Raw genomic sequence first — 16025 nt, 5'->3', positions numbered from 1 at the left:
AAACAGCTTTTTCTGCTAAACGCAGTCAATAGGCCTGAGAAAACCTACGTTTGTCTCACTTCAACTTAATGCACCAGTTCAGCAATGCAGACAAAACGAACAGACCTAATGGAGATGCAAACTGCATTAACGATATCATCGGTGGTGTCTCGAAGCGGCGCGGCAATTAAATGCAGCGTTCTTCTGCAGATGACTCTGATTATTCATTGAGAAATTCGACCAATCCGAGAGATCCGTCAGTTTTGTTATGGCGGGGGCGTCGTGTCGTTTGTATTTACCGTTTCCTGAATAAAGTATCGTGCGGGTATGTGCCATCGGCGTTAGCCGATTTTGTATAACGGAACGGACATTATCGCGAGTGACGAGTGCTCATCGACGCTCAACGAGCGATCCTTAGCGCGGCATGAAGCCCCGGATCATGCCGGCGCTCTCGGCGGGCTTCGGCGAGCATATTGAGGTTAGCTTTTTAAATCTTATTGCACGTTTGCGCATCCTCCTGTTGCTGCGTAACAACGCGCCACCAACATGAATTCTCCGTTTTTCGTTTCAGGATTACGAAGTGTTGAATCTACTGGGTAAAGGAGGCTACGGCTGCGTTTACCGGGCAAAATGTCTCCGCAGCAATACGGATGTTGCGATTAAAATGGTGATACTTTTATCTATATTTAATTAATTAAACGTTTCTCGTTGCTACAGAGACGCTACAATCATATCCGGCTACATTTGGGTCCATTATGGGCTGATGGTTTCGGTTTTAAAGCAGAGTAACTTCAACTTTGACAAATATAATTTCAGCTGAAAAAAATGTGGATATAAACTTACTTATTGAACTTGGCCAAGGATTGAGATATTGGATAAACAATACTTTGACCAATATCAATTCTTAAAATTATGGTACTTGGATAGGTTGAATTTCTGATTAGTAAATTATATCTCCATCTAACATTTGTTGTTGCACCATTACTTTACTCTATTTCTTGTATCAATAACAAAAATATTACAAAATAAAACAAAAACATTATTTGCAAACAATATGTGAAAATGAAGTTTATTATATTGAGATAAAATAGTAGGTTCATTTATATTTTATCTTTTTTGTTTATCTATCCTTATAGATCGACAAAAAGATGATGCAAGCTGCTGGGATGGTGAGTAGAGTAAATCAGGAAGTAAATATTCATTCACGCTTAAAACACCCATCCATCTTGGAACTATACATGTGTTTCGAAGATACAAACTATGTATATCTAGTGTTAGAATTGTGTCATAATGGAGAGCTTCAACGCTACCTCAAAGCTCAGGGTTCTAAGACTTTGCCTGAAGAACATGGTATGTAAAAATTATCTATGTATGAAGGAAGTATGTCATAAAAATGTTCAGCAGATTATTATAATCAAAAGGTATTGTTCTAGCTGCCCGTATAATCAGACAAGTTGTACAAGGTTTGCTTTATCTTCATTCTTACCAGATACTTCACAGAGACTTGTCATTAGCTAATTTACTTTTGACCAGAGACATGCAAGTGGTACGTAGAAATATATATAGTTTCTTATAAAGTAAGAAAAAAGTGGATAAAAAAAGCTATATATTTTTAAGTATATATTAAAATAGAATAAAGAACTTTCAAGAGACAAATTTTTGAAAATATCTGAAATTTGATGAGAATGCCAAGATTAAAACATCTGTTCAACATGCTTTATTTCTGTGCCTTCAGAAAATTGCGGATTTCGGATTAGCCACTCAACTGAGTAGACCAGATGAAAGGCACTTGACCATGTGTGGCACTCCAAATTACATTTCGCCCGAAGTAAGTATTGTTTGTGAAAAACGGTGGATTGTGAAATTATGGAGATTGCAATAACATGTGGGATATTTTTAGGTCGCGACGAGATCCTCGCATGGGCCGGAAGCGGATGTTTGGAGCTTAGGTTGTATGTTGTACACCTTGTTGGTGGGCAAACCACCCTTTGACACTGACGCTGTCAAAAGTACTTTAACTAGAGTGGTCATGGCTGACTATGTGATGCCACACTATTTATCGGAAAACGCAAAGGATTTGATAGATAAATTACTGAAGAAAAATCCAAAAGACAGGATACACCTGCGAGATATCATCAAGCATCCGTTCATAACGAACATAGAAAAGAATAGGCTGCATAACGTAAGTTATTACATTAAGCGTATTTAAGATATCAAATATAATTTAAATGATTATTCTATTATTAACAACGATAACAAAGGAAAGAGATGGTGCGGGCAAAGGTTTCCTGACCGACGGTATGGTGGATTCTGGGGTCGGGAGAACACTGTCCTCCTACGGTCGCCCGAGAATGCGATCTCGATCAGAGGAGAGAATGTCTACGATGCCGATGATGCTGAACGGGGCGCATGGTCCTATGGTTAGCGTGAGGAGCGAAGCGTTATCGGAACCCATTGTGAAAACGCACGCGAGCTACAGAGCAAAATATGCGAATTATTGCGCGAAGGAGAACTCTTTGTTGCCGTGTGTTCCATTGCCCCGCAAGGTATTTCCGCAGAACGAACATTACGACACGCATGACTTTAACAAGCAAAAAGTAGAAAGACACAAACGAAGGGAGAAAAGCGTCGAGAATCATAATTCGGAAGCAACCGAGGAAGCAACCAAAAAATTGCAAGTTCCCCCTTTGAACACTAATAGATTGCAACCTACCAGACACAGGACGAAGACTGCGATTCTCACTATTTTGGACAACGGAGAAGTTTGCACCGAGTTCATCAAGCGTCAAAATGGCAAGGTACGATGAACAGTAATATTATAGTTGAAATATGTGTAAAAACATATTTTACACATAGAGGAATATAACGATATCTGAAAAGATGTAGCAACGCGTGAGGTATATATCTCTTATATAATACTACGTATATTCTCACTCATAAAGAGATCAAATATTGTACAATTTGGATGTTGCAGGAAAAGATAAATGAGGTGTGCAGAATATCGGGCGATGGTTTGCGAGTTGTTCTATATAAACCGCACGTGGCTTTAGAAGTGGGTTCGCAACCGCCACCGTTACCTAGCCGAGGTGCCGACAGTATTTATTCATATGAAAATTTACCGGCGTGTCATCATCGAAAATACATGTACGCTGTTCTTTTCGTGAAATTGGTCCGGGCGCAGACTTCCAAGTTGACGCTGTATACTCAGCGCTCAAAGTGCTTATTTATGGAAAACGGCCCGCAGCCCAACTGTGAAGTGCACTTTTACAATGGAATGAAAGTACGCTCGCTAGTGATCTTCTAATAACACTAACTTGTACATATAATATTTATAATATAATATAAAGTAATATAAAATAGTCACGTCAGAGCGATATAGAATATTAAAAGTCAGTAATTTTCACATGATAAATAATGACAATACATTATAATTACAAATACAATACAATAATTTGGATAAATTTTTAAAAGCAGCCATTCAAGATAATTTTTCTTGATCATTGCATAGAATTTGCATCCATTTTTAATTTTTATATTATAATATATATTTTTATGCAATTTTTTTAATGTTTATATTTTATCTTATTTTTATATCTTTATTTCATTTACTTCTTATATTCGTGTACAATTACAGATTGTCCGAGAAGACGGTGTTGTAAAGATCACTGAGGACAATATTACGTTTATTGAAGGCGAGTTTCCTGCGCATCTAGAGAATTATTACGAACATTACTCCGAGTGCTATCAGCGTTGCCTATTATTGGAATCCACTTTGGCATCTTTAGAAGCGGCTACTGGTCATCCTTGCTTTCCTGCGATAATCGGACGGAGGCTTACCGCGGCTCTGAATGATGCTCCCTACTTGCAGGGAAAGGAAAACATTTCGCGTACGAATAGTACTCCCATTGTAAGTAACGAAAAAGATTTCTATAAATTGAAAAATTATATTTTTCCATTTCTGAGATGTGAAATTTCTTACAGTTACCATCTTTTGACGCTTCCTGCTCCGTCGTCTCGACAGTGACTTCCAGGTCGCGTAAAACGAACTCCATACATAGTTCTAATAATAATGTAGACAAAGTAGCAGTGCCAGGTATCGGCTTTGCTACGCAATTTACATCCGGAGATATTAGGATTGATTACAAGGATGGATCCGCTTTAACTGTAAGTTATATATACGTAATAATAATTCATTAATCTTCTCTAATTATCGAATGTTATATAATGTAGTTTATCATTTAGTTTACTTTAATAACAGGTTATTTAATGATAGGAATGTTGGTTTGTATTGTTGTATTTTATCAACAATCGTGACTTGTTGCAGATGAATCCGCAAAATCATGGCGGCGGTTTTACATACGAAAGCAATAACGGCGATGTTGTACGATATAATAAACATCGCCAACAAAATTTGGAGGTACCGTACTCAGTACAAGAGAAACTGCGTCAATTGCCGACGGTCATCAAGTATCTCATTCAACCAAAGCACAAAGGCATTCGGTAGCTCCATGTCAAAATATTGAATATTTTGTATATTACAACTGAGAAATCGCATTTGTCTGTATAGACCGCAAACTTACCGTATATTTGTAAATTAGTTTATACGAATTTTAAAATATAGTTTCTTAATTTTTTTTTTTTAAGTATACAATAATAAAGAGCTGCTGATTATATTATCTCTGCTGCTCTTGTGACTTATTGTATAGATTGTATGCAAAGAATCTTTGTATGCAAAGGGGTAGAATTTTTGTTTTAGTATACATAAATATTCAATCTAGCTAGAGAAAATCATAAGAAGAAAGATAAAAAAAAGATAAGCCTAACCATTCTAATGGAGATGAAAGATTTTATTTAAGGAACGAAATTTATTTTCAAATTTAGACAATTTTACCTTAGAAAGAGGCAAATTATTGTCGAGAGATCTGAAAATAATTTTTATACAAATGAGAATTGGAAATTTTTTCCATTATATATAAAAAAACTCTATGAAACAAAATTTGTTACCTCTCTCGTTAAAAGCAAAAATAGATAGATAGTAGATATTAACAGAGGAAAAATATTTTATATTTTAAACTGAATAATGAAGCACATCTACAGACGCCTAAATATACATTTAAAATTGATATAGAGTAAAACATATTATATACATATATATATATACAGCGTGTCCGGAATATGATCATTAATATTTTGTGTACTGATAGATTGGGTGTAGCCGAGAACAAAAGTCATGTACCATAATGTCAAATTGACAATAGTTATCGAGTTATTAATTGAAACATGTGAGCCAATGAGCTAATGAGCCAATGTCGCTTACGGTTGCCTCTCGCCGCGCGCGCTTGCCTATCGACGCTCGTTGATTCCGCCTATACCAAATGTTTACGTGCTTACCGCAGCCGCCCAGCGTTCTCTACGCGCTCATTGGCTCACATGTTTAAATTAATAACTCGATAACTATTGCCAATTTGACATTATGGTACGTGACTTTTCTTCTCGGCTACACCCAATCTATCTCCAACTTTCGTCTGTATGATAAGCTTTCAAACATCCTGTATATATATATTATATAAATAATTTCATATTTTATGTATATTTGTAACAACTTTCCAATGGTCATAATATTAATAGATCATTCATTAGCTTTACTTTTTATACTGTTATCTTTTATACAACATTTAAATCTATCTCAATTTGTTTAAATGTAGAAAGTATAGCTGAAAGGAATGATTAAGGAAAAATGATAAAGCTTAATAATGTACAAAGAGATGGCTCAATTAGAACGTGAATGCAATTAGAAATACATATAAATGTGATAATTTATATATTTTATCAAGAATAATGTAAATTACACGAGAAGATTACACGTCTCGTCAGTTTCTCAATGGCTCGGAAAAATTGTGAGAAAAGATAAATTGTGTTCTTAAGATCTATCTGAGCTGCTGACAGAGATATAAGTATCTTGCGTTACCGTTCATTGTAACTTTGTCAAATCGGGGTCATAGCTGGTCATTATCATTCCTATCGATCCTGGGACGTTGTTCCATTGAAGGGAATTACGTTTTCCAGTGAGCGGTTGCTACGACGCGCCCTACAATCCCCCGCGAGGGCAACGATCCCATTCACCCAGTCACAAGCGTGCTTGTATGCGCCATATTGAACCGTTGTTCCCCGTGACCGTTCCATACAGAAGTCAACTGTCCTTCATAATCCCCAAGCCACTGTCTCTCTCGACAGACGTGCGTGATAAAATCGATAAGATTGTTCTGCAGAGATTATCTGTGGAGCCGGAAGCTGTGCTCACAAGTGATTGATTAGACTGTCAGACTATTGTTTCGGGGTGACTCTGACAGATAGTAAACAAGCGAGTGACGTGACGCGAAGTGTATCTGTCAAGAAAAAATCTGAATACCGTAAGTTAGATTCCCGAAGTTTGATCTATTACATCGAGTTTAGAACATTTGTAAATTATTTCTTTTTCTGTGATCAGTGATCGAGAGTGCTAATTGAATATGCCCTTCGCTGCCGCGGTTGAGCGACGTGCAATTGCAGTGCGCTAATTAACGACGCTTTCCTGGGACCATACTGTAATCGCGGAATTCGCAACGTGAACGGGCGCTGTCCATTGTTGCTCCGCGAGCACTTCTAACCTTAACGGGAAAGACGCGTTATAAATATGGGTAAGTCTGTTGTATTAATTTTATACATGTTTCATGCGACTCTCATTTTTTTGTTATTATTCGTTACGTGATGTCGGCGAACTGATAAATCATTGTTAACGAACTGTTAAGTGGTTATTAATGACTATAAAATTGATTACGTGGTCCTTAATCATACGATCATTAACGAAAGATAAATGATGTTTAATCGATAAATTGTAACCATTTTTATACGAACGAAAAGTAATAGAAAATTGGTTAAAGCTTGTGCTAGCGTATTAATAGTCCATTGAAAGACAGGAAGTACTAAAGTTGCTCAACCGAGGTTAATTGCTTAATCGGTACAATTGTCCTTTGTTAAGTTGATTTAACTCTTTACCGTATCTTTTTTCCTAATTTAATTACTAACCTCATAATGTAAAAATCGTAATACATAGAATTTCTGTTTCGTATGCTATTTTCGAAAGATGTTTCTGTCAGAATGATGAAATAATTACGGACGTCGATAATAATAAACGTCACGCTCTAATTATTTCTGTTAAGCTACTACGGCGTGTTTACGCTGTCAAGTTTGTGAATGAACTGATACCGCACATATATCGCGGCATGTGGTTAGCGTTATCTGACTTTCCTATAGATATAGATAAGTGATTAGTCATCATCGTCATTTGTCAATTTAGTCACTATCAACACGCCCATATTACATTACGTGTCCTACGTTATTTCTTCTTTACTTTCATTATCTAGTCATTCACTCTATAATTTGTTTGATTGTATTACAAAATGGTTAGACTACGTGAGTTACATGCCAGGGAAAGTTTACCTCTGCGTAACCAATTTGCAAGTAATGTTAGTATAGACAGATTTTCTGAACGTAGTCTCCATGGTCTTGACACGGAGGAACGAACATGTAGTAAGTGTATTTGTGAATAGCATTAAAATAGATAATGAAAGTACAAGATACATTTTATCATAATAGATACAACTACAGCAAAGATTGCAACATTTTTTGTTTAACTATTTTTGGTTATCTATTAATGAATAATTTATTATGCAACAATGTGTGTTATTTACATATACTTATATATCACATAATTTATTTACGATTATATGTATTGCAATACTATATATTTATATATAGTATTGCAATATCACTATAATTAAGATAATACATTGTAATTTATCTGCTTTTTTTTTTCAGGGAACATGTGTAACGAATGTATGGCCAGAGTGCCATACGCAACTCTCATAGCGACCATAATGTGTTGTTTGGGAGTTGGAATTTTCTGCGGTACTATGTATAGAGGTGCTACATTATGTGCTCTTATGATGGATCAGGTAAATCATTTATTTGCTTATTAGACTGTTCTAGAATATATTTTGAAGATTTTGCAAATCTTATGTTACAAAATGAATTAATTAGGTATTCCATCTGCACCTCGGATGGTTGGAAGCAATGCAACTGGTATTTGCATCCATTGGAGCATGTATGGCAGCTTTAGGATTTATGATTTTGTGCGTTGGGTGTCTTGCAACTGGTGCTACAAGGCACAAAGTCTATCGTGCATGGAGATCTAGAGTGGGTGGACGTATCTCTTGTGCTGTCGTAAGTATTTGAAGTAAAAGTCTTCATATTTTTCAGTGATATCAACAAAAAAGATTATGTGACAACTGAGAGTTATTTTAACGATGTATTGTGATGTATTTTTCCTTTTCAGTTTATGACTATCATTTATATCCTACAATTGGCTTGGCTTCTGATATTTGCATTTCTGGTTATTACCACGCTAATATTTACTATATTCTGGGGTCTGTGCAGCAATCCGCGAGTCCAGTCTCTTGATGATTGCATCGATTTTACTCAATTCAGTAAGTTTTTATACATGCTGATTAGAGTTGCGTACACTTTAGAACTAGGATATCTCTTTTAAGTATAAAATGTGTATTCTTTTTTATTTCATAATTGTAAAGCATAGCTGCTTTTTATTTTATCTCTTGTTTTATGCTTAAGACTAATAAAATGTCGAAATTTCATATAATTCTAATTTTTAGGCTTTCTATTTCCGAATAATACTCGGGTGCAGGATATGCAAGTATGCGAACCGCAGGAAGTTAAGCTGTTTTGCAAGGACTTTGTAGAAAAAGCCGAGGTGATGTTCATCTTGGCGACAGTGGCAGCCATGCTAGTGATTTTGAGCCTAATACACTATCTCATGTGCCTGTCGGCCAACTACGCACATATACGCGATCACGAGAAGTTCCAGGAACTGCAGGAGCTGCAGTATTTGCAAGACGCAGCTGACCCGGACTCATCTCAACCAGGAATGGGCACTTTAGGCTCTCATCGCGGTAAAGATAGGTTTTAGGATACGGCCCGCGAGATCTTCGCCATGAACCCCTTGTAAGGAGCCTGTTGTCCCTCTCCGTTGCCTTCCGGGACACACGTGGAATCCTTGCGCCCGATTGGAAATCTCTTCCAGGTGGTACTACTCCTTTTCTCTATGTACCTAAATTCGGTATTCCGCTCGTCGGTCTATGTGCCGCGGTAGTCTACTCGATCATGGAGGATCTTGCGGGAACATTTTGTGCCGTCCATTTTAACTGACATCGTGTAAGAATTTATTTCATCTTACTGAAAGCTGAAGAGAATTTTATTAAATTTGTCGTACGTATAATTTTCGTCTTGAAGCGCAAATCAAGTCGATCATGAAATTTTGCCCGAAAGGGAAAATTTTACATCTCTATGACGATATTTCCTTAATTCGCCTTCAGTATGTAATATTAGGGAAAAACTATAGGTACTTTGAATCCGACAACGTGCGAGATTATGGCGCACGATTTCTTTCTGGGTATATAGCCATTTTATTTTATTTCGGTATACGCACAAATGCGCTGTGTGCGTGTACTATAAGTGTTATGCAAGTATTTGCAACGTCTAATTGTTGCCGATCTGATCTGTCGGTGTTAAGGCTATAACCATTTTCGCGGACTGAATTAACTATTTATGACCTTTTTGGTATTGAGATTTTTTTACAAGATTTTTCTCTTTTTATATATATATATATACATACGTTTACATAATAGAGAAAAAGAGAACAAGAGAGACACACACAAGTAAAACATATTTTACATTCCAGATATTTGAAGCATGCTGGGAAAATAAAGAATTAATCGAATAATAATAAAAGAGACAATCATTCGTTAAGATATTTTAATCAAATATTAAAATGACACGACTGTTGCGTGCATCGCAATTGTTTTTAAATATAATCGTTAATCGAACTATTTTATGGAATATTTTCCCATCATGCTTATTAAGGTATATTTATGTCGTTTGTGCAATTACAAAGATAATTACAAAGATTTCTGCAGTAGGGAATTCCGCTATTTTCTCTGGGAATTAAATGTTACAAAAAAATGCTGTAATTTTGTGCATATGGAAGAATATCTATATATATCTATATATTCGTAGATTCTTTACTCTATTCATATACATATAATATCGACTTGTTATGAACAGAGCAATATATATTTTTTCGAAATGTAAAGAAAAACAGATTCTGCTATAGATTATCAGAGAGAAAGAGAGAAATTCTTCTATGCACGTTATTGTGCCAAACTATAAAAGAAAAAAGAATATAAAGGAAGGGCTATAAGAAAATGTTCGGCGAAAAGTTGATCACTTATATCATATGCGTTACAACATTGAGATGCGATTGAAACAATCGTATACATTTAATCACGTAAATACGACTGGTGACATATTATCACTTGCTCAAATAATTTGACAATGAAGGTAAACCTATGTCAAACTTACAATGAACATCGACCTACGTAAAGTGTCACAACTCAAATTTAGAAGAGAACACAAACTTTCATCTATGATTATTCTAAGTAGATTTTATTATACACACGTATACACAACATACATTCACTTACACACCTGACAAGTACATATCAAATGAGACATTTCGTTTGGATTCACGCGATGTAGTAGTACCTATACGAAAGGTTGTAATAGAGAAGGTGAAAACGACGGTACACACTACTTGCGAGGGAAAAAAGCTGATTTATTGTTATAGACAGGAAAGCTACGTGCCGCATTCTCGTTTGGAAGTATAACTACGATGTATATTCTACTAGTTACGAATAAAAAAATATTTCCTGCTTAAGGTACGTTCCTGCACGTATTTCAAAAGTCTCCGTAGCTTTCATGTGATTTTCATTGTGTATATAATGTACATTAATTAGTGTATTTATCGGTAGACAAAGTATATACAGAATAATCGTTAATTACATATTTTGTACAAATATTTGTTCGTGGACGTGTTCAGTCATCATCAAATTGGAGATCTAACTCCAAATCGAGAGCGCTGACTTCTTGGAGGGTATTGATGAATGTATATCGCGAAAAAATCATGTATAATTTCCGGTACCACACGTATTGAGACTTGTGTGCAGTCATAGCCTTCTGCAACAAAACAAAACACATTCAATTAACGATTTTTCTCTAACAAAATAGAACGCTATGACGCTATACTTTGATTATACGCCTTTGTTCGCGTGTCACCAGATACCAATACGGGGCTGAGAGTAAGCTGATGGGCAAGTCCAGGAGTTGAATGTATTTCCTGATTATGTTAACGGATTCTAACACATATAACTTACAATCTGAAAAGTGATAATTTATTAGATTGAACTGATGATACATTTGACATAGCAATTTAGTGAGTTGATACTGACAAGGAGGTACTTTCTTCTCTATGCACAATGCAGCAATTGCAAAGTACAAGGAGATATGATTCTTATGCCGGCTTACACCATATTTATCGAATGTTACGACGGCATTAATCTTGTAGATCTCTATGTATTGTAAAATACTCTCCGCCACTTCATCTGTTGGCCACTGTACAGCCTGGTTGTCTGGTAACTCGCTACTCCTGTGCATTTGTTTATTAAACTATGATTGAGGAGTTAGATACTATTGTCTTATCATATTTTTATTGCATATTTAACACTAAATAAAATTGTTCAACCTTTAGTTTTATATAGTTTGCCATAAGAAATATGGTCGACATGTATATATATCAAAATTAAACAAATACATTTAGTGTTTAATATGCAATCAAAATCAAATATGATCCTACAAGATATATCTTTACACACGTAAATAATGCAAATGTGAATGCTTGCAAGTGATGTTTTGTTGAACACACTTACATAATAATTGTTACATTAGACTCTGGGATGCCTAAGACCTTTGCACAGGCCCACAGCTCATCTATCCTCCTTCTATCTCCACCTGCAAGCACACTGGTAAACATCAATAGACACAGCATTTGAGTGACATTTAATCTGTCAATATTCCTGTTGGTATTACATATCATGCGCTTATGATTCTGGACACGAGTCTAGGATAGGTCACTGGTGAGACATGTACCCATTGATAAGCACAGCAAGTAGATCTCTGTGACCTTAGAACGCGTTAGCCAGTAGACCATAGGTCCGAAGAACATCACCTCGTCATCGGGATGAGCAGTGACCAGAAGGAGTTTGCTAGGTGGACCTGGTAGTTGCCAGGCAGCATGGCCCACTCTTTTGAGAAGAGTATAGAGGAAGATACAGACACAGAGGTACGCCAACAGGGCGATCAGCAGCTGCCACGACATTTCTCTAATATAATACCACCACCAACAGACGATCTCGTTGATCTGCAGGCTCAAGTAGTGCCTCGTGTAGTCCAGGTCGACGATCATCATCCTAGACAACGGCTACGTGTTCAACGGCATACGCTGGCGGTTTATCGCTGATGATGAATAAAATTTAATTACGGCCCCGCCATACCTAGCCGATCGCGTCGCGAGTTATCACTCGCGAGCGAGAACGCGCATCTCGTCATCGCGAGACGACTAAAAGTGAGGTTATGTCACCTATCAAGCGGACGATCAGAGCGGTCGCCATTCTAAACATTTTGAACAGTACATGAAGAACGAAGAAGAATAAGGCAGGCATTTGCAAAAAGTAGGAGAAATAAGGGAAATAAGATGATGGAGAAGTATGTAACATGTAGAATTACAAGTAATGATTGTGCGAATTGACATTTAGCTTCTGAACGATAATCGTTATTTGGAATAACAAATGAATATTATCTCTAACGATCTGCGATCGAAAGTTTGAATTATAGGTTAGGCTTGGTATATTGATGGATCTGTAATTTCCAAGTTACTTAAAAGCTCTTAAATTATTCGTAAATTAATACGAATAATTGTATAAATCATATAATTTTATTATAATTATATCAATAATTTAACAGCATGAGTGTGATATTGAGAGGTCAAACACAATTTGTGCATAAGTATACAAAATATTGTGGGATTGATTGCAATAATTATTTTACAACTGATATAATTTGCTAATTTTAACAGACTTTGGAATTTTAAACTCAAAAATCGATATATAATTCGATATATATCGTATTGCGAGTTTATCGATTCCACAAAATTCCCTAGAGTACATTAGTTGCATTCTGTTTAGACACCTGGTTGAGAGAAAGAAAGAAAGAAAAAATTTATATTCGTATTTGTAATTTGTTTTGTGATATTTAATTTCTTAAGCGGAATGTAAATTACGTTATTCTGGAGAAAGATACTCTAAATATTTAGAAAAAACAGACAAAAAAGATGTATTTTTCATAATTGAATATATCACGGTTATGTCAATGTATTAAAAATTGATATGACATTGAGCGTTTCGAAGAGTCATTGTGGCAAATTGCTATAGGTTATGTCATTGTTCGAAAGGTAGTTGAAAACTTAAAAATTTTGTAATGAAGAATCAGGAAGAGGTGGATTTGTACCGGGATACATATGTGAGATATTTAGGTAAATATAAGCAATTTATTATATGCTGTTATTGAGATTTTCTATGTTTCTGTCATATTTTCTAATCATATGTAAAATAAGATCAGTGAAACTATATTTAATTTTCAATATGTTGCATAACAATGATATTATATATTACAAGGAAATTACATAATGTATCAACATTTGTTAAACTGACCAAGTACTTATATTCCTTTAGGTTATGCGAACGAGGTTGGCGAGGCATTTAGAAGCTTAGTACCAAAGTCTATTGTATGGTTCAGTTATGCGGTGTCAAGTGGATATGTGCTTGCCGACACTGTTCACAAGGGTACACATGTCTACAAAGTATGTCATGACTTACAACTTTAATTAATTAATGATAATTACTGAAGTAATCGATAATTGGTTGATAATTGGTAATTATAGGTTGATACCAGCTCACAAAGAAATAAAAATGTCTTGTTGTCCACATCAGATACTCTGATATGGCAGGCATTTGCATCTATAATAGTTCCTGGTTTTACCATAAATCGAATTTGTGCAGCAGTTCAGTTTGCACAGAGAAAAAGTACAAATGTGGTTCTGAGGAAACCTTGGATCTCAACAATCGTCGGCTTAGTGTCCATACCTTTCATAATCCATCCTATAGATCATGCTGTGGAAAGGACTATGGATATAACATATAGAAAATATACTGGATACCATCCAAAAGCACCGCTATGTGGAATTAAGCATGAGTAATGAAACATAGCACATTAGAGACTTATAGTTATTAACCTGAGAGAGGTCATTCTCAAGTCTAAGCAAAAAGTATTTAAGTATATGAAAGAATGTGTTCTTCATCTTTGACATAAAATAATTAAAAGGCCTTATTAATGCGCAACAATATAATGCAAAGTAATATGATATTTTTTAATCGAATTATATTTTATCAAGGGATATAAAATAATCACATTTGCCTACTATTACATTTACCAATTACTCTATAAAATTACTCTATAAAATTCCGAATAACATGAAATACAAGATGACAGTACAACATGAAATAAGCTGTCTATTTAAAGAAGAAAACTTTTACTAAAATTGAGATGTGCACAAATTGATCCAAAGTAATGTAAGGAAACTTTGCGACCTCTCCTGGTTTAGACACAATAAAAAGTATTACTGCCTGTATATTCTAAAATGAAACAACACAAGATATTAGATTAGGATACATTGTTATATAATTATTAGAGCGTTAAATATTTTTGTTATGATGTACATATTATATGATTCTGTATGTACATTACGATTTTAAGCGTCGCCTTGAGCGCCGGTTTGGTGCCGTTATTGTTGAATAAATAATTGATTCTACATTCCTTATACACGTTATCCTATCGTCACTTGACTGTGTAATCAATTGACCCAATTGGTGTGTTAAATCGCGATTTTCGATGAAATAGATTAATAAGAAGTAAAATTTCCAAAATGAATTTATTCACGATGTATATTGGAAGAATTTAGGCGGCTTCCGTGAAATAGAGATCGTTTCGCAAGTAGTCAGAAAGGCGTCAGCGGCGAAAGGTTCTACGGCGCAGTGCTTGGCGTTTAATAATAACTGCGATGTAGGTAACACCCGTTTCATGAAAATGTATTGTGCAAAAAATGATAGCATGTTGGCGGCAGTATAATTATACGCAAGTAGCGCCGATTACGTGATATTATCTCAGTCTCTACTATAATTCCCCTCACTATCGCAGCAACATCTAAAATCCGCGCTCGTGATAAATGCGATTATAATCGGTATACATTTTTAAGAACGTGCCAAGCAGGTTCCGCATTAAGACATCAATGAGACCGACTAGACGTTTCCTTTGAACGGAATTTTCTATCAAAGATAACGTCACGTATTTTCCGTAAAAATGAAGATTTAAATGCGGTTGACATGTAACGTTTCGCGAGATTGAATTTCTGATTTTCGCGAGATCAGGGGTTGATTTTAAGAATTTTAGACTTGATAGTTTCTCGTATTTAATGTGATATTTTATAGCAGTGATTCGAAGTCATTTTAAAGGTCTCTTCTATGATATAAAATATAGACATATGTAAAATATATAATTATATCATATAAATAATGATGGTGAAAAAAATAACACACATGACATTTGTTTTAACATATATTTTAAAACACTTACTCAAAAATATTGCAATTCTTTTATTATGGAATTAAATTTTGTCTTTTCTTCCTGAATGTTTTAACGGAAGAGTCGACGTTCTTTTTTCGTAAAATGGAATAGGAGAGAATTAAAAAATTTTGGGATATATTTCTGAAAAACGTTCAAAATCTACTTGCCATAAATTGAATGCCAACAATATTCGAATAATGTTATATATTGCAATTGGTATTGATTTGGAAAAGTAGTGTAATATTATCAACGATATAACGTTATTTCAATTCTTTTGACATTAAATTTTTTCGAAATAAATCAAAATGAAAATTCATTTAAGGGAATTAATTTGAAATAATTTGTGGTACTCTCATGTTGAT

At 35.2% G+C, this 16025-nt stretch overlaps 4 protein-coding genes across 5 annotated transcripts; 3 read left to right on the top strand and 1 right to left on the bottom strand.

Annotated features, from left to right (window-relative positions):
* The first annotated feature begins 234 nt into the window (after window positions 1-234).
* On the top strand, window positions 235-4638 carry SAK (polo like kinase SAK). The gene is made up of 11 exons (XM_011150041.3): window positions 235-457; window positions 551-646; window positions 1116-1329; window positions 1413-1525; window positions 1715-1807; window positions 1880-2161; window positions 2241-2777; window positions 2954-3259; window positions 3614-3886; window positions 3961-4143; window positions 4304-4638. Exons 1-11 carry the CDS (start codon window positions 404-406, stop codon window positions 4481-4483), a joined length of 2331 nt encoding a protein of 776 aa, XP_011148343.1. The 5' UTR covers window positions 235-403; the 3' UTR covers window positions 4484-4638.
* Window positions 4639-5863: 1225 nt separating this feature from the next.
* Window positions 5864-10674, top strand: M6 (neuronal membrane glycoprotein M6). Of its 2 annotated transcripts, XM_011150040.3 has the most exons (6): window positions 5864-6389; window positions 6467-6656; window positions 7837-7973; window positions 8059-8241; window positions 8354-8504; window positions 8688-10674. In XM_011150040.3, the coding sequence occupies exons 2-6, from the start codon at window positions 6653-6655 to the stop codon at window positions 8999-9001; spliced, it is 789 nt and encodes a 262-aa protein (XP_011148342.1). In that variant the 5' UTR covers window positions 5864-6389; window positions 6467-6652; the 3' UTR covers window positions 9002-10674. The 2 variants fall into 2 exon arrangements, with proteins under 2 accessions (XP_011148342.1, XP_011148341.1); XM_011150039.3 differs by lacking the exons at window positions 5864-6389; window positions 6467-6656 and adding an exon at window positions 7419-7548.
* A 166-nt stretch (window positions 10675-10840) lies between these two features.
* Window positions 10841-12608, bottom strand: PIG-L (phosphatidylinositol glycan anchor biosynthesis class L). Its single transcript, XM_011150038.3, has 5 exons — window positions 12076-12608; window positions 11856-11937; window positions 11379-11575; window positions 11176-11306; window positions 10841-11106 (listed from the first exon to the last, which is right to left on the bottom strand). The coding sequence occupies exons 1-5, from the start codon at window positions 12392-12394 to the stop codon at window positions 10966-10968; spliced, it is 870 nt and encodes a 289-aa protein (XP_011148340.1). The 5' UTR covers window positions 12395-12608; the 3' UTR covers window positions 10841-10965.
* Window positions 12609-13130: 522 nt separating this feature from the next.
* On the top strand, window positions 13131-14856 carry LOC105188523 (mitochondrial fission process protein 1). Its single transcript, XM_011150037.3, has 3 exons — window positions 13131-13516; window positions 13716-13843; window positions 13925-14856. The coding sequence occupies exons 1-3, from the start codon at window positions 13462-13464 to the stop codon at window positions 14237-14239; spliced, it is 498 nt and encodes a 165-aa protein (XP_011148339.1). The 5' UTR covers window positions 13131-13461; the 3' UTR covers window positions 14240-14856.
* The last annotated feature ends 1169 nt before the right edge of the window (window positions 14857-16025 follow it).

The sequence above is a fragment of the Harpegnathos saltator genome, unplaced genomic scaffold (assembly GCF_003227715.2).
Source record: "Harpegnathos saltator strain DR-91 unplaced genomic scaffold, Hsal_v8.6 scaffold115, whole genome shotgun sequence".
Lineage (NCBI taxonomy): Eukaryota > Metazoa > Arthropoda > Insecta > Hymenoptera > Formicidae > Harpegnathos > Harpegnathos saltator.
Note: the sequence above shows the minus strand (reverse complement) of the source record. Positions and strands in the feature narration are given on the sequence as shown.

What these genes read in the sequence shown, in the direction of transcription:
- SAK (XM_011150041.3), top strand. Translation starts at nt 404, where the DNA reads ATGAAGCCCCGGATCATGCCGGCGCTCTCGGCGGGCTTCGGCGAGCAT. An exon ending in AAAAGAATAGGCTGCATAAC is followed by an intron (nt 2,162 to 2,240) that starts GTAAGTTATTAC and finishes ACGATAACAAAG; the next exon opens with GAAAGAGATGGTGCGGGCAA. An exon ending in GTACGAATAGTACTCCCATT is followed by an intron (nt 3,887 to 3,960) that starts GTAAGTAACGAA and finishes AATTTCTTACAG; the next exon opens with TTACCATCTTTTGACGCTTC.
- M6 (XM_011150039.3), top strand. Translation starts at nt 7,419, where the DNA reads ATGGTTAGACTACGTGAGTTACATGCCAGGGAAAGTTTACCTCTGCGT. An exon ending in CACGGAGGAACGAACATGTA is followed by an intron (nt 7,549 to 7,836) that starts GTAAGTGTATTT and finishes TTTTTTTTTCAG; the next exon opens with GGAACATGTGTAACGAATGT. An exon ending in GTGCTCTTATGATGGATCAG is followed by an intron (nt 7,974 to 8,058) that starts GTAAATCATTTA and finishes TGAATTAATTAG; the next exon opens with GTATTCCATCTGCACCTCGG.
- PIG-L (XM_011150038.3), bottom strand. Translation starts at nt 12,394, where the DNA reads ATGATGATCGTCGACCTGGACTACACGAGGCACTACTTGAGCCTGCAG. An exon ending in CTTGCTGTGCTTATCAATGG is followed by an intron (nt 11,938 to 12,075) that starts GTACATGTCTCA and finishes GTGTGCTTGCAG; the next exon opens with GTGGAGATAGAAGGAGGATA. An exon ending in TCTAATGTAACAATTATTAT is followed by an intron (nt 11,576 to 11,855) that starts GTAAGTGTGTTC and finishes ACAAATGCACAG; the next exon opens with GAGTAGCGAGTTACCAGACA.
- LOC105188523 (XM_011150037.3), top strand. Translation starts at nt 13,462, where the DNA reads ATGAAGAATCAGGAAGAGGTGGATTTGTACCGGGATACATATGTGAGA. An exon ending in TACATATGTGAGATATTTAG is followed by an intron (nt 13,517 to 13,715) that starts GTAAATATAAGC and finishes ATATTCCTTTAG; the next exon opens with GTTATGCGAACGAGGTTGGC. An exon ending in AGGGTACACATGTCTACAAA is followed by an intron (nt 13,844 to 13,924) that starts GTATGTCATGAC and finishes TGGTAATTATAG; the next exon opens with GTTGATACCAGCTCACAAAG.